Source organism: Heptranchias perlo, chromosome 20, assembly GCF_035084215.1.
Source record: "Heptranchias perlo isolate sHepPer1 chromosome 20, sHepPer1.hap1, whole genome shotgun sequence".
Lineage (NCBI taxonomy): Eukaryota > Metazoa > Chordata > Chondrichthyes > Hexanchiformes > Hexanchidae > Heptranchias > Heptranchias perlo.
Genome location: NC_090344.1, coordinates 52,834,889 through 52,860,936, shown reverse-complemented (window position 1 = coordinate 52,860,936; position 26,048 = coordinate 52,834,889). Strand labels below are relative to the sequence as shown.

At 46.9% G+C, this 26,048-nt stretch overlaps 1 protein-coding gene across 5 annotated transcripts in view; it reads left to right on the top strand.

Moving 5' to 3' along the window:
• dmtn (dematin actin binding protein) overlaps positions 1 to 23,585 on the top strand; it is an 89,466-nt gene extending 65,881 nt beyond the window's left edge. For 4 of the 5 annotated variants that reach the window (XM_068001402.1, XM_068001405.1, XM_068001404.1 and 1 more), the window contains 3 exons: positions 800 to 905; positions 10,219 to 10,283; positions 11,814 to 12,068. In XM_068001402.1, coding sequence (XP_067857503.1) covers positions 800 to 905; positions 10,219 to 10,283; positions 11,814 to 12,053 — 411 coding nt within the window. In that variant the 3' untranslated portion in view covers positions 12,054 to 12,068. Of the gene's footprint in view, positions 1 to 799; positions 906 to 10,218; positions 10,284 to 11,813; positions 12,069 to 12,764; positions 12,773 to 15,664; positions 15,731 to 17,983; positions 18,065 to 22,088 lie in introns of those variants that run through there. The other variant, XM_068001406.1, reaches the window with a different exon arrangement.
• Positions 23,586 to 26,048: the final 2,463 nt, after the last annotated feature.

The following is a 26,048-nucleotide window of genomic DNA, read 5'->3' as shown; positions in this document are numbered from 1 at the left end:
ACCATCGCCGAATCCCCCACCATCAACATCCTGGGGGTCACCATTGACCAGAAACTTAACTGGACCAGCCATATAAATACTGTGGCTACGAGAGCAGGTCAGAGGCTGGGTATTCTGCGGCGAGTGACTCACCTCCTGACTCCCCAAAGCCTTTCCACCATCTACAAGGCACAAGTCAGGAGTGTGATGGAATACTCTCCACTTGCCTGGATGAGTGCAGCTCCAACAACACTCAAGAAGCTCGACACCATCCAAGATAAAGCAGCCCGCTTGATTGGCACCCCATCCACCACCCTAAACATTCACTCCCTTCACCACCAGCGCACTGTGGCTGCAGTGTGCACCATCCACAGGATGCACTGCAGCAACTCGCCAAGGCTTCTTCGACAGCACCTCCCAAACCCACGACCTCTACCACCTAGAAGGACAAGGGCAGCAGGCGCATGGGAACAACACCACCTGCACGTTTCCCTCCAAGTCACACACCATCCCGACTTGGAAATATATCGCCGTTCCTTCATTGTCGCTGGGTCAAAATCCTGGAACTCCCTTCCTACCAGCACTGTGGGAGAACCGTCACCACACGGACTGCAGCGGTTCAAGAAGGCGGCTCACCACCACCTTCTCGAGGGCAATTAGGGATGGGCAATAAATGCCGGCCTTGCCAGCGACGCCCACATCCCGTGAACGAATAAAAAAAACATATACACAGACACATGTAGCACACACAGATACACAAACACAGTTATATTTAATACCTTTTCACTCGAGTTGATGTTTTGTTTGTTGTGCTCTGTAGATCCAGTCTGGCCTGGGAAAGATGATTCTGAAAGAAGAGTTGGAGAAATCGAAACCACGAGGGAGGAAATCTCGTTCACTTCCAGACAGAACCACCAGGAGTTTCTGTAAGAATCATTAACAACAAATTAAGCAGCATTCTGATGTTGGAGTTGCTATGATTTTCTGCCATGTATAATAGTTTGAAGCCCTTTCAGAATAGATAGAATAAAATACTGAGCTTAACCCGAGTAACCGCAGATGTGTCCAGGAAAACAGGCCCACTGTTTGGAATTCTACTGCTTGCAGAGATGTGGGACTTTTCATTACTAGAAACGAATACTGTGCACAAATGGGAATGGGGATTGAAAGGAAAATCAGCAATGCTGGAGAACTGAAAGGGAAACAGAAATGGTAGAAATGCACTGGAGATCGTACAGTGTCTGGGAGGCAGGGCTCCTTTGTGAGGAACGGTAGTATAGTGGTTGTTACTGGACTAATAATCCAGAGGCCTGGACTAATCTGGAGTCATGAGTTCAAATCCTGCCACGGCAGCTGGGGAATTTAAATTCAATTAATTAATTAAATTCAATTAATTAAAAAATCTGGAATTAAAATACCGGATTGTCATAAAAACCCATCTGGTTCACTAATGCCCTTCAGGGAAGGAAACCTGCCGTCCTTACCCGGTCTGGCCTACATGTGACTCCAGACCCACAGCAATGTGGTTGATTCTTAATTGCCCTCTGAAATGGCCTAGCAAGCCACTCAGTTGTAAAATCTCGCTAAAAGAAGTCATAATAAGAATAAAACCGGACGGACCACCCGGCATTGGACCATTAGGCACTGGACACGACAAAGGCAAACCAAGCCCAGTCGACCCTGCAAAGTCCTCCTCACGAACATCTGGGGACTTGTGCCAAAATTGGGAGAGCTGTCCCACAGACTAGTCAAGCAACAGCCTGACAGAGCCATACTCACAGAATCATACCTTGCAGCCAACGTCCCAGACTCTCATTGAGGACACCATCCAATGTGTTGTGTGGCACTACCACCGTGCTAAATAGGATAGATTCAGAACAGATCTAGCAGCTCAAAACTGGGCATCCATGAGGCGTTGTGGGCCAGCAGCAGCACAATTGTATTCCAGCACAATCTGTAACCTCATGGCCTGGCATATTCCTCACTCTACCAGTATCCAACAAGCCAGGGGATCAACCCTGGTTCAATGAGGAGTGGAGAAGAGCATGCCAGGAGCAGCACCAGGCGTACCTAAAAGTGAGGTGCCAACCTGGTGAAGCTACAACTCAGGACTGCATGCATGCTAAACAGCGGAAGCAACATGCTATGGACAGAGCGAAGCGATTCCACAACCAACGGATCAGATCAAAGCTCTGCAGTCCTGCCACATCCAGTCGTGAATGGTGGTGGACAATTAAACAACTAACAGGCGGAGGAGGCGCTGCAAACATCCCCATCCTCAACGTCGGCGGAGTCCAGCACGTGAGTGCAAAAGACAAGGCTGAAGTGTTTGCAACCATCTTCAGCCAGAAGTGCCGAGTGGATGATCCATCTCGGCCTCCTCCCGATATCCCCACCATCACAGAAGCCAGTCTTCAGCCAATTTGATTCACTCCACGTGATATCAAGAAACGGCTGAGTGCACTGGATACAGCAAAGGCTATGGGCCCCGATAACATCCCGGCTGTAGTACTGAAGTCTTGTGCTCCAGAACTAGCTGCGCCTCTAGCCAAGCTGTTCCAGTACAGCTACAACACTGGCATCTACCCGACAATGTGGAAAATTGCCCAGGTATGTCCTGTCCACAAAAAGCAGGACAAATCCAATCCGGCCAATTACCGCCCCATCAGTCTACTCTCAATCATCAGCAAAGTGATGGAAGGTGTCGTCGACAGTGCTATCAAGCGGCACTTACTCACCAATAACCTGCTCACCGATGCTCAGTTTGGGTTCCGCCAGGACCACTCAGCTCCAGACCTCATTACAGCCTTGGTCCAAACATGGACAAAAGAGCTGAATTCCAGAGGTGAGTTGAGATTGACTGCCCTTGACATCAAGGCAGCATTTGACCGAGTGTGGCACCAAGGAGCCCTCGTAAAATTGAAGTCAATGGGAAACAGGGGGAACACTCTCCAGTGGCTGGAGTCATACCTAGCACAAAGGAAGATGGTAGTGGTTGTTGGAGGCCAATCATCTCAGCCCCAGGACATTGCTGCAGGAGTTCCTCAGGGCAGTGTCCTAGGCCCGACCATCTTCAGCTGCTTCATCAATGACCTTCCCTCCATCATAAGGTCAGAAATGGGGATGTTCGCTGATGACTGCACTGTGTTCAGTTCCATTCGCAACCCCTCAGATAATGAAGCGGTCCAAGCCCGCATGCAGCAAGACCTGGACAACATCCAGGCTTGGGCTCATAAGTGGCAAGTAACATTCGCGCCAGATAAGTGCCAGGCAATGACCATCTCCAACAAGAGAGAGTCTAACCACCTCCCCTTGACATTCAACGGCATTACCATCACCGAATCCCCCACCATCAACATCCTGGGGGTCACCATTGACCAGAAACTTAACTGGACCAGCCAAATAAATACTGTGGCTACAAGAGCAGGTCAGAGGCTGGGTATTCTGCGGCGAGTGACTCACCTCCTGACTCCCCACAGCCTTTCCACCATCTACAAGGCACAAGTCAGGAGTGTGATGGAATACTCTCCACTTGCCTGGATGAGTGCAGCTCCAACAATACTCAAGAAGCTCGACATCATCCAGGACAAAGCAGCCCGCTTGATTGGCACCCCATCCACCACCCTAAACATTCACTCCCTTCACCACCGGCGCACTGTGGCTGCAGTGTGCACCATCCACAGGATGCACTGCAGCAACTCGCCAAGGCTTCTTCGACAGCACCTCCCAAACCCGCGATCTCTACCACCTAGAAGGACAAGGGCAGCAGGCACATGGGAACAACACCACCTGCACGTTCCCCTCCAAGTCACACACCATCCCGACTTGGAAATATATCGCCGTTCCTTCATCATCACTGGGTCAAAATCCTGGAACTCCCTTCCTAACAGCACTGTGGGAGAACCGTCACCACACGGACTGCAGCGGTTCAAGAAGGCGGCTCACCACCACCTTCTCAAGGGCAATTAGGGATGGGCAATAAATGCCGGCCTCGCCAGCGACGCCCACATCCCATGAATGAATAAGAAAAAGGCAGGGCTCCGCTCGCACAAACTAATGATTCTATTTCAGTTGGGAATTGCTTTAATGAAGAATGAACTTTATGCGTTTAGCTTTCCCTAAGACCTGACTTGGAAATAAGACCACATGGGAGGTGTTGATTAATATCTTACGAAGTTCGTGATTGCCACAGGTCAGTCCCAACAGACCATTACCTTTAAGAATTTCGTACAGAAGTATTATGTTCATCTTTGGAATCAGGTTGTATTTTTCCTTGTTATGATGTGATCCTCCAGCGGGGGGCACAATCTTCAATGCAGAAGAGAGAAGGACCACAGACAGTTTGGGTTTAACTCCTTCACACACAGGAAGGGACTGTCCAGGCTGCTGGTGAGGGCTGATTGTATCAGCAGATTCAGGAGAGTGTGTAAGTACCCGGAGAAAGCCGGAGTGATGCACGCTGATCTCCATTTCACTCTGAACATTTCTGCTTGGTTAAAGTCCCACATCTCACCTGGATCCTGGGGTACAAACTCACTCTGTATTAAATATCATTGATGTAGATTTTACCTGCTTGTCACTGTTGTTGAACAAACATCTGAAGAGAGCTGGTTGTCTCAGAGTGAGGGTTGAGGGCCGTTCCTTTGATGAACGGGTCCCAAAGCAGAGCCAAGTTCCCCAGGAGCAGACATTGTAGCAGAGTGATTTGACTTACTATGCTATACATCCAACTTTTATTGCAAGACAAATACAGCCTCTATCAAAAAAAGTGAGGCACATACTTTCAATTCTGGTTAAAACTGGCACGAATCTGGACTTGGGACAAAATCTTTAAATCTGGGCTGCTCAGATCACATCAGAATGGCTGTTGACTATAATTTTGTATCTTGCCAAACATGATGTAGCCCAGTTCTGACCGTAAGCAAGGTCATTCTGTCCTCCCGCTGTCCATTTCTACAATGAATAAATCCTCCTTCTTCATCTGAAATAGAACCTCAGGGGGGCAGAGTGAGGGGAGAGGGGGGTGAGGAGAGGGAGGGTGCGTGGAGAGAAGAGAGGGGAGGGAGCGCAGGGCGTGCGGGGGGAGGGGAGAGGTGAGGGAGGGGGAGAGATGGGGGGAGTGCGGGGAGAAGGGGGAGTGCAGAGAGAGAGGTGGGGGATTGCGGGGTGGGTGGGGGGCAGTGCAGAAGGAGATGGTCTCCTGTTGTTTATGCTGGCAATGGAATCATTTGTTACCTGGGCCCAGCCTGGTAACTATGCTCTGCGTGTTCCAGAGCTGGATTATTTCCACAATGATGATCAAGAGAGAAGAGTGCTCCCAGTTTAGCCTGTACGATTGTAATGTGACTCCTTCTGATCTCTGCTCAACAGACCTGGCAAGATCTGTGAGAAGATTATTGTTCAGTGTGAAAGCTGCTTTCACCTCTACTTTATCTTTCGCTGTTTCTGCACCATTCGTAGTGTCCTCCTGATTCCTGGCTTTTATTCCAGCATGTGATACCCTGGCACTTGTCTGCACTGAACTGCACAGACCGCAAACCAAGTAAATCCTCCTCCAGCTCAAGTACTCAAAATGAAACTTAAACCGTGCCTCAGTTTTATTCTAAATTGTTTTTTTTAACATTAGTGAGGGTGACAGGAGTGTCGGCTGTCTAACTAATATTTAAGTAGCCCTTGAATTGTGGTGAGCAGTTGTGTAAATGTGTGTACGAGCATGCACACCGTGGCTGTACAGTGACACAGGAACCCGCAGTGTAAGTGATCTCTGTTGGCCCCATGTTGATCCCAGCATGTCCTGGTCTGAGATCGTGGGATAGTAACAACTGAAATATCCTCAACATGGTGATACCCAGAGAGTTGAATCATTCCATGTCTCTGCTGCTCTGCATTCCTCTGTTCCTATTAATACTGAATCTTCTAAATGTATTATTTATCATCGTTGTGCCTCCCAGGGTGAAGGATGTCAAAGCTGAGGGATAACACAGCTTTCCACTCAATCTTCACTATCTCTCAAATGAGAACAGGCACAAGATGGATACAAATGAGGGGCCATTTGGCCTGTCTTAACTTCTCTATCATGAAAAACAATGACATCTCCACTCTGCCATCTAACTGTGCCTTGAATGATGTCACTGCCCTGTCTGGGGGCCCAATCCAAGTGTTAATGACTCATTGAATAAACAAGCTCTCCCTGACACCTGGCCTAAATTACATTTTTACCAATTTTAACCCATGCCCATTTGTTCCAGTGTCCTGTCATACCTTGAAGGCATGCTCTGGATTAACCTTATCTGTGCTCTATTACTGGGTCACCTCCTTTCAAAGGTGAAGAACCCCTTGCTCCAACCTCATAACACTTCTCCACACTGTCTCCAGGGCTTGAATGCACCTTATACTTTGGTGGCCAAAACTGAACACAGCACATAGTGTCAGGGCACTGGACAGTTTTGCTGTGACATTTCCAGCTGATTGAGCAGATTCATTGTGCAATCTCTTATTGTTTATTGCTGTTCCTCGGTCCTAATTGCCACGTCTACTCACCACTTCACTTTACCTATTTATACAACACCCTAGTGTAATTGGGGAAACGCATTTTTCTTTCCAAAATGTGGGACCTGGCACTGGTCTATATCAATTTCACAAGCCGCGTGCATTGTAAATCTTCCTCCTTCAGCCCAGGTTCTCATCTTTAGAATGTTTCCGAATACTGCAAATTAATCAATCTTGATGTTTCAATTAGCCTCGAGTGTTGTCCTATAAGTAGTTTCATTGTGAATCGGTGAGAAATGTCAAAGACATTTTGGACTGGAGGGAGGTGTACAGTGGTGTTCCCCATGGGTCAGTACTAGGACCACTGCTTTTCTTGTTATATATTAATGACTTGGACTTTGGTCTATAGGGCACAATTTCAAAATTTGCAGATGACACAAAACTTGGAAGGTGATCAGTAAGGAGGATAGAGAGGGTGCAGAAGAGATTTACTAGAATGATTCCAGGGATGAGGGACTTCAGTCACGTGGATTAACTGGAGAAGCTGGGGTTGTTCTCCTTGGAACAGAGACGGTTGCGAGGAGATTTGATGGAGGTATTCAAAATCATGAAGGGTCTAGACAGAGTAGATAGAGAGAAACTGTTCCCATTGGCGGAAGGATCAAGAACCAGAGGACATAGATTTAAGGTGATTGGCAAAAGGAACAAAGGTGACATGAGGAAAAACTTTTTTACACAGCGAGTGGTTAGGATCTGGAATGCACTGCCTGAGGGGGTGGTGGAGGCAGATTCAATCATGGCCTTCAAAAGGGAACTGGATAAGTACTTGAAAGGAAAAAAATTGCAGGGCTACGGGGATAGGGTGGGGGGAGTGGGACTAGCTGGATTACTCTTGCATAGAGCCGGCACGAACTCGATGGGCCGAATGGCCTCCTTCCATGCTGTAACCTTTCTATGATTCTATGAAAGAAACCCAACACTTAACTGTGATACAATCATAGAATCATAGAAGTTACAACATGGAAACAGGCCCTTCGGCCCAACATGTCCATGTCGCCCAGTTTATACCACTAAGCTAGTCCCAATTTCCTGCACTTGGCCCATATCCCTCTATACCCATCTTACCCATGTAACTGTCCAAATGCTTTTTAAAAGACAAAATTGTACCCGCCCCTACTACTGCCTCTGGCAGCTCGTTCCAGACACTCACCACCCTTTGAGTGAAAAAATTGCCCCTCTGGACCCTTTTGTATCTCTCCCCTCTCACCTTAAATCTATGCACCCTCGTTATAGACTCCCCTACCTTTGGGAAGAGATTTTGACTATCTACCTTATCTATGCCCCTCATTATTTTATAGACTTCTATAAGATCACCCCTAAACCTCCTACTCTCCAGGGAAAAAAGTCCCAGTCTGTCTAACCTCTCCGTATAAGTCAAACCATCAAGTCCCGGTAGCATCCTCGTAAATCTTTTCTGCACTCTTTCTAGTTTAATAATATCCTTTCTATAATAGGGTGACCAGAACTGTACACAGTACTCCAAGTGTGGCCTCACCAATGCCCTGTACAACTTCAACAAGACATCCCAACTCCTGCATTCAATGTTCTGACCAATGAAACCAAGCATGCCGAATGCCTTCTTCACCACCCTATCCACCTGTGACTCCACTTTCAAGGAGCTATGAACCTGTACTCCTAGATCTCTTTGTTCTATAACTCTGTCCAACGCCCTACCATTAACGGAGTAGGTCCTGGCCCGATTCGATCTACCAAAATGCATCACCTCACATTTATCTAAATTAAACTCCATCTGCCATTCATCGGCCCACTGGCCCAATTTATCAAGATCCGTTTGCAATCCTAGATAACCTTCTTCACTGTCCACAATGCCACCAATCTTGGTGTCATCTGCAAACTTACTAACCATGCCTCCTAAATTCTCATCCAAATCATTAATATAAATAACAAATAACAGCGGACCCAGCACCGATCCCTGAGGCACACCGCTGGTCACAGGCCTCCAGTTTGAAAAACAACCCTCCACAACCACCCTCTGTCTTCTGTCGTCAATCCAATTTTGTATCCAATTGGCTACCTCACCCTGGATCCCGTGAGATTTAACCTTATGTAACAACCTACCATGCGGTACCTTGTCAAAGGCTTTGCTGAAGTCCATGTAGCCCACGTCTACTGCACAGCCCTCATCTATCTTCTTGGTTACCCCTTCAAAAACCTCAATCAAATTCGTGAGACATGATTTTCCTCTCACAAAACCATGCTGACTGTTCCTAATTAGTCCCTGCCTCTCCAAATGCCTGTAGATCCTGTCCCTCAGAATACCCTCTAACAACTTACCCACTACAGATGTCAGGCTTTTTTTTTTATTCGTTCATGGGATGAGGGCATCGCTGGCAAGGCCAGCATTTATTGCCCATCCCTAATTGCCCTTGAGAAGGTGGTAGTGAGCCGCCTTCTTGAACCGCTGCAGTCCGTGTGGTGAAGGTTCACCCACAGTGCTGTTAGGAAGGGAGTTCCAGGATTTTGACCCAGCGACAATGAAGGAACGGCGATATATTTCCAAGTCGGGATGGTGTGTGACTTGGAGGGGAACGTGCAGGTGGTGTTGTTCCCATGCGCCTGCTGCTCTTGTTCTTCTAGGTGGTAGACGTCGCGGGTTTGGGAGGTGCTGTCGAAGAAGCCTTGGCGAGTTGCTGCAGTGCATCCTGTGGATGGTGCACACTGCAGCCACAGTGCGCCGGTGGTGAAGGGAGTGAATGTTTAGGGTGGTGGATGGGGTGCCAATCAAGCGGGCTGCTTTATCTTGGATGGTGTCGAGCTTCTTGAGTGTTGTTGGAGCTGCACTCATCCAGGCAAGTGGAGAGTATGCCATTACACTCCTGACTTGTGCTCACCGGTCTGTAGTTCCCAGGCTTTTCCCTGCTGCCCTTCTTAAACAAAGGCACAACATTTGCTACCCTCCAATCTTCAGGCACCTCACCTGTAGCGGTGGATGATTCAAATATCTCTGCTTAGGAGATACGCAATTTCCTCCCTAACCTCCCATAACGTCCTGGGATACATTTCATCAGGTCCCGGAGATTTATCTACCTTGATGCGCGTTAAGACTTTCAGCACCTCCCTCTCTCTAATATGTACACTCCTCAAGACATCACTATTTATTTCCCCAAGTTCCCTAACATCCATGCCTTTCTCAACCGTAAATACCGATGTGAAATATTCATTCAGGATCTCACCCATCTCTTGTGGTTCCGCACATAGATGACCTTGTTGATCCTTAAGAGGCCCTACTCTCTCCCTAGTTACTCTTTTGCCCTTTATGTATTTGTAGAAGCTCTTTGGATTCACCTTTGCCTTATCTGCCAAAGCAATCTCATGTCCCCTTTTTGCCCTCCTGATTTCTCTCTTAACTCTACTCCAGCAATCTCTATACTCTTCAAGGGATCCACTTGATCCCAGCTGCCTATGCATGTCATATGCATCCGACATTAGTCTGTCAGCCTCTTCATTTCGTGACTGAAAGGTATTTCAGTAACATAGAATTCACATGAGGGTTTAAGAAGGATAGAAAGCCTAAGAATGAAACTGATTTACGCTGTATTTAATCACACTATTATATATTTCAGAGCCTGTAACACAAAAAAACTACCGTAATTTTTTATTTTCGCAAAGTTTTATGTATTAAAAAAATGAAACTGAGATAATTGCAAGAAATATTCTTTCTTTCCACAGCTCCACAGGGGTCCACCTCAAAATCCCCCTCACTCCCCACCCATGGGAGAAATGGCCTCTACAGGGTGAGCTCGCTGCAAGAAAGCAGCAGTATTTACTCTCTTCTTGTAATTAATAATGTTTAATTGTGCGCGGATGTCAAGATATAACACAAACAGGGTAGAGTTGGCCAGTTGCAATGTGTTAAGGTGACACTGGAAATGTATCAATGTCAGCTAAAACGAGATACATCAGAGCCTCAAAACACACTCCTACATTGTGAGGACTTGGCCAACTTCAAGAGAGGGATTGGTGCCAGTGGAGGGAAGAGCGGAGAACTGGAAGTAAAGGAAGTATTTTTACATGGGAGTGATTAGAATATACCCCTTCAAGACAGCATGAGACATTATAGATTCATCAAATTATAATGTCATCAGAGATTCCACTGCTTTCAAATATTTTGTTGAGTTTCTGACATCTTAAATGTTAAAAGAGGAGAGACTAACAGGCTTAGTAAGATGTGAGATGTGCTTTCCCGTGAGTACGTGTTGAGGGCAGTGAGTGAGTGGCCAATGCTCGGGCTCCAGACCTCGGGCCATCTATTGCAGGGCCACTGCAGATCTGGAAAAGTGGGGTGGGAGACAGGACTGTGTCGTGAGTTACACACAAACATAAACACAATTCACAGCAGTGCCAGTGTTGCGGTGCCAGCGATGCTGGTGCCAGTGTTGCAGTGCCAGCAATGCCGGTACCAGTGTTGCGGTGCCAGCGATGCTGGTGTCAGTGTTGCCAGTGCCAGCGATGCCGGTACCAGTGTTGTGGTGCCAGCGATGCTGGTGCCAGTGTTGCGGTGCCAGCGATGGTGCCAGTGTTGGCAGTGCCAGCGATGCTGGTGCCAGTGTTGGCAGTGCCAGCGATGTCGGTACCAGTGTTGCAGTGCCAGCGATGCCGGTACCAGTGTTGCAGTGCCAGCGATGGTGCCAGTGTTGTGGTGCCAGTGATGCTGGTGCCAGTGTTGCCAGTGCCAGCGATGCCGGTACCAGTGTTGCGGTGCCAGCGATGCCGGTACCAGTGTTGCGGTGCCAGCGATGCCGGTACCAGTGTTGTGGTGCCAGCGATGGTGCCAGTGTTGCCAGTGCCAGCGATGCCAGCTTTCCAAAGTCAGATTCGTAACATGCTTGGAGCAATCAGAAATGCAAGGGATCTCTCCAGTGGCACCTAGGAGAGGTTCCTACACATAGAGCATTTCACTATGATGTAGCTAGCAGGGTAAGTGAAAATGAGAGGATTAGGGAAACTGCAGGATACATGGCATGATGGGAGAAAGCAGTTTCTGTGGTCAATTCACCATCTTTCAGTCCTCACTGCTGTTATATTTAATGGCAAAATTACTAAGAATTGCAGGCTAAGACTGGAACAGATTTCAGACCCCTGGAGCTGAAAGTTCTAACATTCTCAAGGGGACAATTATAGATTATTGTGGGAGAGAGGGTCTGGATTCTTCGGACCATTTAAAGCATTTGTTTATTCTTCGAAATAGGAGTGGTTTAAATTTGTTTGCAACGTGTAGGAGTTGAAGTGTGTTGATTAAAATGTTTGTGTTTCTTTGTTCTTAGCTGCAGTCTGCTGACTTTGCCACACCTCAAAGAGAGTACAAGAGAAACAGTGCAGGTAAGGGCAAGTCAGTGACATATACTGTACTCAAACGGGACCTCATCAGGTTGATAACTCCTCCACATTACAACAAAACTGAGAGAGCTGTATGGTGGGTCTTTCTTTCCAATCTCTCAGCATCACAAGTTATTTCCCAGTGTCGAGGTCATACAGGCAACTTGCTCCTGACCTCATGCCAATGAGTCTGACATTCTGACAACTGAGAATTTTTCAGTAGGGATGGGAAGTTGCTCGATTCTTTGTGTGGGGATTGCTGAATATTGTTCAGAACCTGCCCCTGATGATAAGGTGGATACGTGTTTAGGGAACAGTAAGTGCAAAGACGAACCCTCTCGATGTGTTGGAATATCTACTTTTTAATAAAGAATCTCTTCCATTTTTCTTGACAAACGATGTCAAAACTTGGGCAAAGAAATGTTGGTTGAGAAAACCTCAGAATTTAGCTCTTTCCCGTTCGTGTTCTGGTTAGTAGGACAAAGTTCTGGCAGAATATCTGCTGAATAAATTGCACTTGACAGATTCCATGTCCGTTTCTCAGAAAGTTACAATGTCCTTCAGCCCTTCAAAGACTTCATCCCATAAAAATGAGAAAATCAGCCCAAACCATGAGGATCAAATTCTTTAATATACTGAGCTTTGATCTTTCTGTAAAGCTTTTGTTCCATTCTCTCTTTTTGTTGAATTGTATTGAGTGCTTTTTTCTGCAGCACTCGCTCTGTGCCTCCGATCTCTTTTGTTGCAAGACATGCCCTGATGCAAAGAAACATTTTTTAAAAAGTGTACTTGTGCCTATGATTGGAAGACAATGTTCATTCAGATCTCTGGGAAATGGGGATGTCAATGTTTGAATTCTGGAATCACTGTTTCTCATAACTCTTCCCTTCCCTCTGCAGGTATCCAGGTAAGTGCTCTATACACCTTCTGGAATGTGCGTTTCAAACAAGAGGTGAGAATTCCCATCGTATATCTGAATGCTAAAACAGAGAAACCCGATGGCTAGATATAAGAAGCGGTTTGTGTTGTGCTGTTCAGTTATTGTGTTCAGCTTAACACTAAAGGAGATGTAACTTCTTCAACCCTCTATATTATGTGCTCACCCTTGTGTGCTGTGATGGGATTAAAACAAGGACTGAAACCCAAAGGTAAAGAGGGAGGAACACTATCCATCCCATGCAGCCAATCATAAACATGTTCTTTGTGAATTCAGCAACTTATTCCATACAGAGAGCGATCATCCTCCTCTGAATTTGTTTTGCCGCCTTTTACGAACTTGGCATGATTTTTACCATTTTATGCATGATGTCATTAGTCTGCCAATGTAATGACTGTGTAAAGGGAAATATTTATTTTTCAATTAAATGCAAGGTATTTGTTTGATAGGCTGTTAAACCTATGGGGAGTATGTAATTAAATGCTGTCTGTACAGATACAGTCGGGGTGCTTCCTGCATGTGCTTGTTTTGAAGTGTTTGGTTTAACTTGGACACCCAGTGAGTGTACAGTACCAAGGTGCATTTATCATCACTACTGTGGGCCAGGAGCTTGCTGACACAATTAGACTTTGCATCTTTCAATGCAACACAAGCACGGGTTTATTCTGATGGATCCCCCTTGTCTCAGATGAGTTTGACTATTTTTTGCACGGGGTCATTGAGGTAAGAGACCAACTATAGAAATTTTAGCTCATCAATCTCTCGCGGCTGAAACAAAACCTGGCCCTGGAATTTCCAGAGGAATTCTTCCGAGCGTCCGATTGGCGCAAACTCCGGAGAAATGGTGTAAATAGTTTCCGCCGATGTATGCTGTAACTATACCACTCAATTACATAGCTGTTACTTATGTAAATGTACTTGATATTTTAAACTTAAAATGAGGTCTGATGTGATGCAGCGCTGCTGTCAAAGATTAGCACAATGTTTTAGAGATAGGTCCAGTAGCTAAGATAGGTACCAGTCAGGTACCAGACATCATTTGCCAAGAGCATTATTGAAACTGTACTAAAATCTCACAGCAAGGAGAGACATTGTCAAAGATATGAAGAGTTGGGACTGGCCTGTGGGATATCTCCAACGCCTTTGATAGGTCGCACACCATACATTGCTAAACATCATATCCTAAAGCTGTGTGAGTGACTATCCAGTCTCCTCTCTAGTCACTGTGTCTATGCTGTGGTCCAAAGCTCATCTGCTGATGCTTTCCTCATTAACCATGATACAAAGATGGGAGGGAAAGTAGAGAGTGAGGAGGACATAAAAAACCTACAAGGGGATATAGACAGGCTGGGTGAGTGGGCGGAGATTTGGCAGATGCAATACAATATTGGAAAATGTGAGGTTATGCACTTTGGCAGGAAAAATCGGAGAGCAAGTTATTATCTTAATGGCGAGAAACTGGAAAGTACTGCAGTACAAAGGGATCTGGGGGTCCTAGTGCAAGAAAATCAAAAAGTTAGTTTGCAGGTGCAGCAGGTGATCAAGAAGGCCAACGGAATGTTGGCTTTTATTGCTGGGGGGATAGAATATAAAAACAGGGAGGTATTGCTGCAGTTATATAAGGTATTGGTGAGACCGCACCTGGAATACTGCATACAGTTTTGGTGTCCACACTTAAGAAAAGACATACTTGCTCTCGAGGCAGTACAAAGAAGGTTCACTCGGTTAATCCCGGGGATGAGGGGGCGGACATATGAGGAGAGGTTGAGTAGATTGGGACTCTACTCATTGGAGTTCAGAAGAACGAGAGGCGATCTTATTGAAACATACAAGATTGTGAAGGGGCTTGATCGGGTGGATGCGGTAAGGATGTTCCCAAGGATGGGTGAAACTAGAACTAGGGGGCATAATCTTAGAATAAGGGGCTGCTCTTTCAAAACTGAGATGAGGAGAAACTTCTTCAATCAGAGGGTGGTGGGTCTCTGGAATTTGCTGCCCCAGGAAGCTGTAGAAGCTACATCATTAAATAAATTTAAAACAGAAATAGACAGTTTCCTGGAAGTAAAGGGAATTAGGGGTTACAGGGAGCGGGCAGGAAATTGGACATGAATTTAGATTTGAGATTAGGATCAGATCAGCCATGATCTTATTGAATGGCGGAGCAGGCTCGAGGGGCCGATTGGCCCACTCCTGCTCCTATTTCTTATGTTCTTATGTTAACCAGGAGTTTCCTGGGGCAGCACTGTCTCATCGTCCATTGTGGCCCCTCTTCATATCAGTGACCTTCAATCAAAAGGACACTGATGAATGTAGAGTGGCCCCATTACTCGCTCATGGTTCTACCGTCCATTCATCTGTGATTCAAATTGTAGCCCCTCAGTGTACAGATCCCCCGTGCTCACACTACAGATCCCCGTGCTCACACTACAGATCCCCCGTGCTCACACTACAGATCCCCCGTGCTCACACTACAGATCCCCGTGCTCACACTACAGATCCCCCGTGCTCACACTACAGATCCCCCGTGCTCACACTACAGATCCCCCGTGCTCACACTACAGATCCCCCGTGCTCACACTACAGATCCCCCGTGCTCACACGGCACGGATCCCCCCCGTGCTCCCACGGCAGGTCTGCAGTGAGGCCAGCATGTCCCCTGCTCCCGATGCTCGGGTTTTGCTTCTCATGTTTGTCTACCTCACGGCTTTGCATCTTTGACTCGCAGTCAGTAATTTTGTGAGACTACTGTTGCGCGATGTCTGTTTGGCCCTGGTGCTTAGGTTGGCTGGAGTGTGCATGCTTCAGTGAAATTATGGAACCAGAACCCGTGATGTGGATTTGTGTTGGCTCTAACTTTTACAGAACGGTGACAATCAGACCGGGAGGATGGACAGAGGCAAATCATTACCCGCCATGTTGGAGCAGAAGGTCAGCATTGGTCAAGACGAACCTGGGGTTTGGGATCATGGGTCGTACTCAGCTTAGTCAAATATTCTAAACAAAGGACAATGCAAGGTCCTTCGCCCCTGGGCGTTTGGAAAAATGTTACTTTAGCCCTTCCCCGCCCCTATGATTCAGGAGGTAAAGGCAGTGAGCAGCAAGTTTGACTCCTGTCTCTGAAAGAAAAGAAAGACTTGCATTTTTACAGCGCCTTTCCCCACCACAGGACCTCGCAAAGTGCTTTACACCCAATGCATTACATTTGAAGTGTAGTCATAGAAACATAGGAACAGGAGGAGGCCATTCAGCCCCTCAAGCCTGTTCCACCATTCAGTGAGATCATGGCTGATCTGTGATCTAACTCCATATACCTGCCTTTGGCCCATATCCCTTCATACCTTTGGTTGCCAAAAAGCTATCACAATCTCGGATTTAAAATTAACAATTGAGCTTGCATCAACTGCCATTTGCGGAAGGGCGTTCCAAGCTTCTACCACCCTTTGCGTGTATAAGTGTTTCCCAACTTCACTCCTGAAAGGTCTGGCTCTAATTTTTAGGCTCTGTCCCCTAGTCCTAGACTCCCCAATCAGCGGAAATAGTTTTTCTCTATCCACCCTATCAGTTCCCCGTAACTTAACCCTTGAAGTCTGGGTATCATTCTAGTAAACCTACGCTGCACTCCCTCCAAGGCCAATATATCCTTCCTAAGATGCGGTGCCCAGAACTGAACACAGCACTCCAGGTGTGGTCTAACTAGGGCCCTGTCATCTGTAGCATAACTTCTACCCCCCCTGTATTCTCGTCCTCTAGATATAATGGACAACATTCCATTAGCCTTTTTGATTATTTTCTGTACCTGTCCGTGACATTTTAATGACGTGTGCACACGGACCCTTAACTGCCTTTGGACCTCCACTGTTTCGAGCTTTTCACATTTAGAAAGTACTCTGATCCTTTTTAGGTCCAAGGTGGATGACCTCACACTTGCCTACACTGAAATCCATTTGCCACAGTTTTGTCCATTCACTGAATCTATTAATATCTCTCTGTAATTTTATGCTTCCATCTACACTGCTTACAATGCCTCCTATCCTTGTGTCATCGGCAAACTTGTGGCTCTCTATCCTGTCATCGAAGTCGTTAATAAATACAGTGAATAATTGAGGCCCCAACACACATCCCTGTGGGACACCACTAGTCACATCCTGCCAATGTGAGTACCCACCCATCATCCCCACTCTCCGTCTCCTGCCACTCAGCCAACTTCCGAACCAGGTTCCATGAGCTTCAAATATAGCAAACAGTCTCTTAAGAGGGACTTTATTCAATGCCTTCTGGAAGTCCACACCTTACTGATCTGGACATATATCACAGTTCCTTTATCATCGCTGGGTCAAAATCCTGGAACTCCTTGCATTGTGAGAGTACGTTCACCACACGGACTGCAGCGGTGCAAGAAGGCGGCCCACCATCATCTTCTCAAGGGATTGGCAATATATGCAGGCCTTGCTAGTGACGCCAATATCCCAAGAATTAATTTTTAAAAGTCTGTGTACGTAAAATGGATTAAAAGCCTCTACAGAAATACTTGTTCCAATACTCTTTTACATTGTACAGTCAGTATCTGTTTAGCAACCTAATCTCCGCTAGAATCGACCTCCTCATCCATATCGGAAACTGTTGGGCCCTACTGGGCTCAGACAGGCCGTCCCAGCTGGAATTAAGTACTCGGGATCAAATCCAGTAGCTTCTGCTCCAGCTCACCCTGAGCCACCCTAGTCACTGTTGTAATGTAGGAAATGCGGCAGCCAAGTTGCGCACAGCAAGCTCCCACAAACAGCAATGTGATAATGACCAGATCATCTGTTTTATTGAGGTTGGTTGAGGGATAAATATTGGCCCAGGACACACTGCTGCGTTATCACGACCAGGCCAGCAGTTGGGGTTGCTTGATTGCTACGTCAGCATTGGGCTAGGGAAGTGAAATCAGGCAGAGTTCCCACTTTTAATCACTGCACAATGACCCCCGCAGGAAGTGCGAATTTGTGGGCTTTGGGTAAGGACAGCATCTGGCTAGGCTATGATGCACTCTGTGGTAGAATAGCCCGACCAGTTGGGAGGGGTACTGAAGGGCACGGTGCCAGTGGATGCGTACCTCTGAAAGGGTCGCAGCTTTGGGAGAGGAGTGGAGAATTTAAAGCAAAGCTATTTTTATTTTTGTTAAATTTATCTCCTACACAGATTTACCCGTATGAAATGCTGAAGGGAACCAACAGCAGGCATATCAACCTGCCTCGAGGAGTGGACAGACCGAGGCTGGAGGTAAGGGTCAGAATTAAACAACTAGGCTCATGTTAAACATGAAAAACAAAATAAAACAAAAATAATCTCAATGCAGCTTTAAAGGCCATGGCTCCATTGTAAAATCCAAGCTATAAATTTAAAGGAGAATGTCAAGCCTTTATATCGAGTCATGATTACCATGAATAAATGTGGTGCTTGAGAGTCCCCGCTTCAGTCCTGGTCTGTGCAAGGGGCAATGGTTGGCCTTAATCCCCTATTGCTTGTGATTGTCACCGAGTAAGACCTGCTCAGATCTGGCGAGGGCTGGTGGGTCACTCACTCTCGAGTGTGGATCACCCCTCGAACCCCTGGAAGTGCATCCAGCCAGGAGAGAACAGGAGAAACTGAAGCCAATCTAGACTCAAGCCAGTGTCAGCCATGGTTCAGTGGTGGCACTCTCACCTCTGAGTCAGAAGATCGTGGGTTCAAGTCCCAGTCCAGAGACTTGAGCACATAATCTAGGCTGACACTCCCAGTGCCAGTACTGAGGGAGTGCTGCACTGTTGGAGGTGCCGTCTTTTGGATGAGATGTTAAACTGAGATGTCTGTCCTCTCAGATGGATGTAAAAGATCCCAGAACAGGGGTGTTCTGGCCATTATATATCCCTCGACCAACATCACTAAAAAAACAGATTATAGGAACATAGGAACAGGAGTAGGCCATTCATCCCCTCGTGCCTGCTCTGCCATTTGATAAGATCATGGCTGATCTGTGATCTAACTCCATACACCTGCCTTTGGCCCATATCCCTTAATACCTTTGGTTGCCAAAAAGCTATCTATCTCAGATTTAAATTTAGCAATTGAGCTAGTATCAATTGCCGTTTGTGGAAGAGAGTTCCAAACTTCTACCACCCTTTGTGTGTAGAAATGTTTTCTAATCTCGCTCCTGAAAGGTCTTGCTCTAATTTTCTGGACATTTATTACATTGCTGTTTGTGGGATCTTGCTGTGTGCAAATTGGCTGCCACATTTCCTACATTACAACAGTGACTTCACTTCAAAAGTACTTAATTGGCTGCAAAACGCTTTGGGACGTCCTGAGGTCGTGAAAGGGGCCCGGGAAATGCAAGTTTTCTTTCCCAGGAGAAGGGAGGATTCTGCTTTTCCTTGTGTCCCTCTTACTGCCCAATAAACTCTTTTTATAAATACTACCCACAGAATATAAACGGGGAAACAACCCACACCTCCCTTTCTCAATCCTTGATGCTCTGCAGTGCTCCTGTTGGCTTGTCTACTGTACGGGGAGATTCATTAAATAAAGTTGGGCATCTGTGAGGAACAGGAGAACATTTCAGGACGATGAGTGGAGGTGAACAGAAGGGGACTTGAGATAACTGCTGGTCTTGGATCCTCAGTTCAGGCTGCCTTAAACCTATTTCCAAAGACACACCTGTCCCACTAGCTCGATGACTACAGACCATCGCAAGGAATGAAAACCTCTCTCCGAACTTTTCATGACTTGAACAGAGGAGCCCTATCAACAGCAGTGATCATGGGTCATGGTGGATCTGTCCCAGAGTGGTGGTGATGTGGGTTCCCATCCTGTTGCCTCATTCCATATCCGCAACTGAGGGCAGAGTGAAGAGCAGATCGTTTTACCAGGAATCATCTCAAGACCACAACTTGCCAGCAAGAGTAAAACTGATGGAGCCAAAGAATGATGGTTGTGGTTGTTGGAGGCCGATCTTTGCAGCTGCAGGAGTTCCTCAGTGGCATCCTTGGCCCAACCATTAATGACTTTCCCTCTATCCTAGGATCAGAAGTAGGGCTGTTAGTGATGGTTCCACAGTGTTCAGCTCCAGACGTCCAGGCACTAATGTTACCTGCCACTCATCAGCCCAAGCCCAGATAGTATCCAGACATCCAGGCTTGGGCTGGTAATGAGAGGTAATAATAGTGTCAGGTAATGACCATCTCCAACAAGAGAAAGCCCAGCCACTTCCTCAGGATCTTCAGTGGCACCACCATTGCTGAGTCTCCCATCATCAACATCTTGGGGGTCACTATTGACCAGAAGCTGAACTGGACCTTTTTTTTTATTCGTTCATGGGATGTAGGCGTCGCTGGCAAGGCCAGCATTTATTGCCCATCCCTAATTGCCCTTGAGAAGGTGGTGGTGAGCCGCCTTCTTGAACCGCTGCAGTCCGTGTGGTGAAGGTTCTCCCACAGTGCTGTTAGGAAGGGAGTTCCAGGATTTTGACCCAGCAACGATGAAGGAACGGTGATATATTTCCAAGTCGGGAGGGTGTGTGACTTGGAGGGGAACGTGCAGGTGGTGTTATTCCCATGTGTCTGCTGCTCTTGTCCTTCTAGATGATAGAGGTCATGGGTTTGGGAGGTGCTGTCGAAGAAGCCTTGGCGAGTTGCTGCAGTGCATCCTGTGGATGGTACACACTGCAGCCACAGTGCGCCGGTGGTGAAGGGAGTGAATGTTTAGGGTGGTGGATGGGGTGCCAATCAAGCGGGCTGCTTTATCTTGGATGGTGTCGAGCTTCATGAGTGTTGTTGGAGCTGCACTCATCCAGGCAAGTGGAGAGTATTCCATCACACTCCTGACTTGTGCCTTGTAGATTGTGGAAAGGCTTTGGAGAGTCAGGAGGTGAGTCACTCGCCACAGAATACCCAGCCTCTGACCTGCTCTTGTAGCCACAGTATTTATTTGGCTGGTCCAGTTAAGTTTCTGGTCAATGGTGACCCTCAGGATGTTGATGGTGGGGGATTCAGCGATGGTAATGCCGTTGAATGTCAAAGGGAGGTGGTCATTGCCTGGCATTTGTCTGGCGCGAATGTTACTTGCCACTTATGAGCCCAAGCCTGGATGTTGTCCAGGTCTTGCTGCATGCGGGCTCGGACTGCTTCATTATTTGAGGGGTTGCGAATGGAACTGAACACTGTGCAATCATCAGCGAACATCCCCATTTCTGACCTTATGATGGAGGGAAGATCATTGGTGAAGCAGCTGAAGATGGTTGGGCCTTGGACACTGCCCTGAGGAACTCCTGCAGCAATGTCCTGGGGCTGAGATGATTGACCTCCAACAACCACTACAAGGCTACAAGAGCATGTCAGAGGCCCCCTCCACCACCAGCGCATTGTGGTTGCAGTCTGTGCGATCTGCAGGATGCACTGCAGCAACTCACTAAGGTTACTTCAATAGCATCTCCCTCCCCGCGACCTCTCCCACCAAGAAGGACAAGAGCAGCAATGTTGTAGGAACACCATCACCTCCGAGTCACACATCAGCCTGACTTGGGACATAGATCGCTGTTCCATTATCGTCTCTGCGTCAATATCCTGGAATTCCCGACCTATCACCATTGTGGGAGCACAATCACAAGGGCTACAGCAGTTCGAGGAGAATCCTCAACACCTCTCAGACCAACTAGGGATGGGCAATAAAGGCTGAGAAGAAATTAAAAATGGGAAGAGGCCTGGAGGGTGGCTCTCCTCCCATCCCTCCTCTCCCCTCCCCTCTCCTCCCCCTCTCCCCTCTCCCCTGCTCCTCTCCTCTCCCCCCTTCTACCCCCCCCCCCCTTGGTTCCCCTCCCCTGCCTTTAGCAATGGGGGTGGGTCAATGAGGTGCTCATAAGGGAATAGTGATGAAATTGCATTAAACTATGGGCCATGGTGGTGGGATGGAGATAGCGTTTAGTGCCATGGAGCAGTCTCAGGGGAGGGGGGGAGCAGAGGGACAGTTTTTGCATTGTTCCTGATTGTGTCCCTGATGAGCAGAAACTATGCTTTTGACCGACAGGGAGGGGGTAGGGGTTGTGGGTTATACCTTTGCAAATGCTGGCAGCTCCTGGGGAACTATGGAATTGGCTTAGTGCTCGATCATTGAGCATCAGAAAAAATTAGAGCCGGAACTTTCCAAGAAAAATACCCTCAGTGAAAAAAACTATCTGGATGAGGATAAAATCAGTTGGGTCCTGACTGGTGGGTTTGATTTTGTTCTGAACTGTACCCCCTCATTATTGAAATCTTACCCTTTTCTCCCACAGAGGCATCTGTCCCCCGAGGAATTCCAAGAGGTTTTTGGGATGACTATAAAGGAGTTTGACAAGTTGCCTCAGTGGAGGAAAGCTGAGCTGAAGAAGAAGGCTTGCCTCTTTTAATCTGCAACACCATGTCGCAGAGAAACCTTTGAGAAATTGCTGTTTACAGACTCTCTCTCTTTACGTTGGCTGACTTGCACTGTGCTGGATGTTGTTGCTCCTACATGTTTCGCTCACATTACTTAACGTTAAAAAAGATCTGGCTTTTCTTTTACTGTTTTTTTTTTTGGTTCTATTTGATGAGATCTGTTCTTAATATCCTGGAGTGGAACTCAGATGATCGATCTCATGATGTTTTGATTTGAATCGGCTGTACTGACTCTCCCCTCCCAACCACAAAGCAGAAACGTTACCACTTAGTGCTTCACTGACGTGCTTACAGTAATAGGGATCTCTCCACATTTGTTTCAACAGTAGTTTATTCTCCAGACATGGCTCTCTGGTTGCAGAGTCATTTCATATGTGATCAGCACTCAATAGAAACATCTGTAATATACCACAGCTGGCACGATTACCCTTCCCCCAGTTGCACTGTTGCTTTAGCAATGCACCAGTCGCTGGAGAGCATTTATTTCCATGTTTATTTATCCTGCTCTCCATCCATCATCAACCTCCAAACCAAAAACAAATCAGTTCTTTCAAATGCCTTTTGCCTTCTTTATAAAATAATTAGGATATGATTACACAAGAAAATTAAACCAGAAACAACAAACTTTTATTTACCTGTTGACTCCAGTGTAGGACACTAAATCCAGAAATAATGAGTCCTGCAGTTTTAAGTTGAGTGCATTCTCCATCACCGACAGATCGAGTCTGACATTCACATTCTAATTCAAAGGACCATAGAAGTCCAATCTGGATACTGGAGAGGGAGGTGCATGTTCACCAGAAATATCTACTAATTCTTTCTGCTACCATTATTCTCATTCCTGGGGGCATGAAGTGGAACCAACTGGTGGTCTCCGTGACAGACTGTGAGAACCAGGAATGTACCGGTCACACTTCTGCTTTCTCTCCCCAGGGGCAAATGGAGCTGAGAGTCTGTCATCCCTTTAACTATTACCTGCGACTATAGCTCAGCTACAGTGTCACATCGACACTGACCCTTGCAGTATTATGGTCTGCAGTGCCTCTGCAATTCAAACAGTCGGTACACAATGTTACATTCAACAAACGAGGTGCGAATGACGTACGGATACAATCTGATTCATCTTCCAGAACTTGCAGTGGTTTTCCTGTCTTAGTGTGAGAACAGTAACAAATTCTCAGGGTGACGGTGAATGAGCTTCCAAGCTGCTTATCGGCTGCTTTGGGAACATATGGTTGCACCACAGATACTATGTACAAACCCCCAAATCCAACAAGGAACCCCAGACTGCTTTGCAATCACTCCCCTGAGTATCTGTTTTTTTGTGCATATAATAAATATAAAATGTTTTATAACTTGGCTTTTTTCTTAAATAAAATGATTGACACCTCATCAGGCGAGAGGATTGCACAGGTGAGCAGTTTGTCGTCGGCCAATCGGCATCAGGATGTCCCAATTACATGAGGGGATTCAGTCCTCGTGTGTATTGTGAGGTCTGGTGAGGGCTGCAGCAAGGCCTTAGTGTGGTGGCAATAACAAAGTTAATATAAAATATCAATAACAAAGTTGGCACAAAGTTGTTCAAAAGGAAAAATGAGATGGATGGCATTGAAAACTGTGCCCTTAAGAATAAAAAAACATTTGCAATGAAAATGTACTGCAACAAACCTTATTTTGGCCTTTATTAATCATGGTTTTATTTTATTTTAGCTCCTGGTAGTTTTGTATAGAGCAGCAAAACAAGATACTCTGTAAATCTACAGTTATAAACCCTGCCGACAGCATGCTGCAGCTCACCCAGGATATTATTCTCTCACTCGTCCAGTAATATAACCATTATGCTACCGTACGGTAGAATAATGGTTATATTACTGGACTAGTAATCCAGAGGCTTGAACTAATAATCCGGAGTCATGAGTTCAAATCCCACCACGGCAGCTGGGGAATTAAATTCAATTTATTAAATAAAATCTGGAATTAAAAAAAACTAGTATCAGTAATGGTGGCCACGAAACTTGTCATAAAAACCCATCTCGTTCACTGATGTCCTTTAGGGAAGGAAACCTGCTGTCCTGCCCCGGTCTGGCCTGTATGTGACTCCAGACCCACAGCAATGTGGTTGATTCTTAATTGCCCTTTGAAATGGCCTAGCAAGACACTCAGTTGTACAATCTCGCCACAAAAAGTCATAAGAGTAAAACCAGACGGACCACGAGGCATCGAATATGACAAAGGCAAACCAAGCCCAGTCAACCCTGCAAAGTCCTCCTCACTAACATCTGGGGACTTGTGCCAAAATTGGGAGAGCTGTCCCACAGACCAGTCAAGCAACAGCCTGACATAGCCATACTCACAGAATCATACCTTTCAGCCAACATCCCAGACTCTTCCATCACCATCCCTGGGTATGTCCTGTCCCACTGGCAGGACAGACCCACCAGAGATGGCGGTACAGTGATACAGAGTCAGGAGGGAGTGGCCCTGGGAGACCTCAACATTGACTCCGGACCCCATGAAATCTCATGGCATCAGGTCAAACATGGGCAAGGAAACCTCCTGCTGATTACCACCTACCGTCCTCCCTCAGCTGATGAATCAGTCTTCCTCTGTGTTGAGCACCACTTGGAGGAAGCACTGAGGGTGACAACGGCCAGCATTTATTGCCCATCCCTAATTGCCCTTGAGAAGGTGGTGGTGAGCCGCCTTCTTGAACCGCTGCAGTCCGTGTGGTGAAGGTTCTCCCACAGTGCTGTTAGGAAGGGAGTTCCAGGATTTTGACCCAGCGATGATGAAGGAACGGCGATATATTTCCAAGTCGGGATGGTGTGTGACTTGGAGGGGAACGTGCAGGTGGTGTTGTTCCCATGTGCCTGCTGCCCTTGTCCTTCTAGGTGGTAGAGGTCGTGGGTTTGGGAGGTGCTGTTGAAGAAGCCTTGGCGAGTTGCTGCAGTGCATCCTGTGGATGGTACACACTGCAGCCACAGTGCGCCGGTGGTGAAGGGAGTGAATGTTTAGGGTGGTGGATGGGGTGCCAATCAAGCGGGCTGCTTTGTCCTGGATGGTGTCGAGCTTCTTGAGTGTTGTTGGAGCTGCACTCATCCAGGCAAGTGGAGAGTATTCCATCACACTCCTGACTTGTGCCTTGTAGATGATGGAAAGGCTTTGGGGAGTCAGGAGGTGAGTCACTCGCCGGAGAATACCCAGCCTCTGACCTGCTCTTGCAGCCACAGTATTTATATGGCTGGTCCAGTTAAGTTTCCGGTCAATGGTGACCCCCAGGATGTTGATGAGGGGGATTCCGCGATGGTAATGCCGGTGAATGTCAAGGGGAAATGGTGAGACTCTCTCTTGTTGGAGATGGTCATTGCCTGGCACTTGTCTGGCACGAATGTTACTTGCCACTTATCAGCCCAAGCCTGGATGTTGTCCAGGTCTTGCTGCATACGGGCACGGACTGCTTCATTATCTGAGGGGTTGCGAATGGAACTAAACAGTGTGCAATCATCAGTGAACATCCCCATTTCTGACGTTATGATGGAAGGTCATTGATGAAGCAGCTGAAGATGGTTGGGCCTAGGACACTGCCCTGAGGAACTCCTGCAGCAATGTCCTGGGACTGAGATGATTGGCCTCCAACAACCACTACCATCTTCCTTTGTGCTAGGTATGATTCTAACCACTGGAGAGTTTTTTCCCGATTCCCATTGACTTCAGTTTTACTAGGTCTCCTTGATGCCACACTCGGTCAAATGCTGCCTTGATGTCAAGGGCAGTCACTCTCAACTCACCTCTGGAATTCAACTCTTTTGTCCATGTTT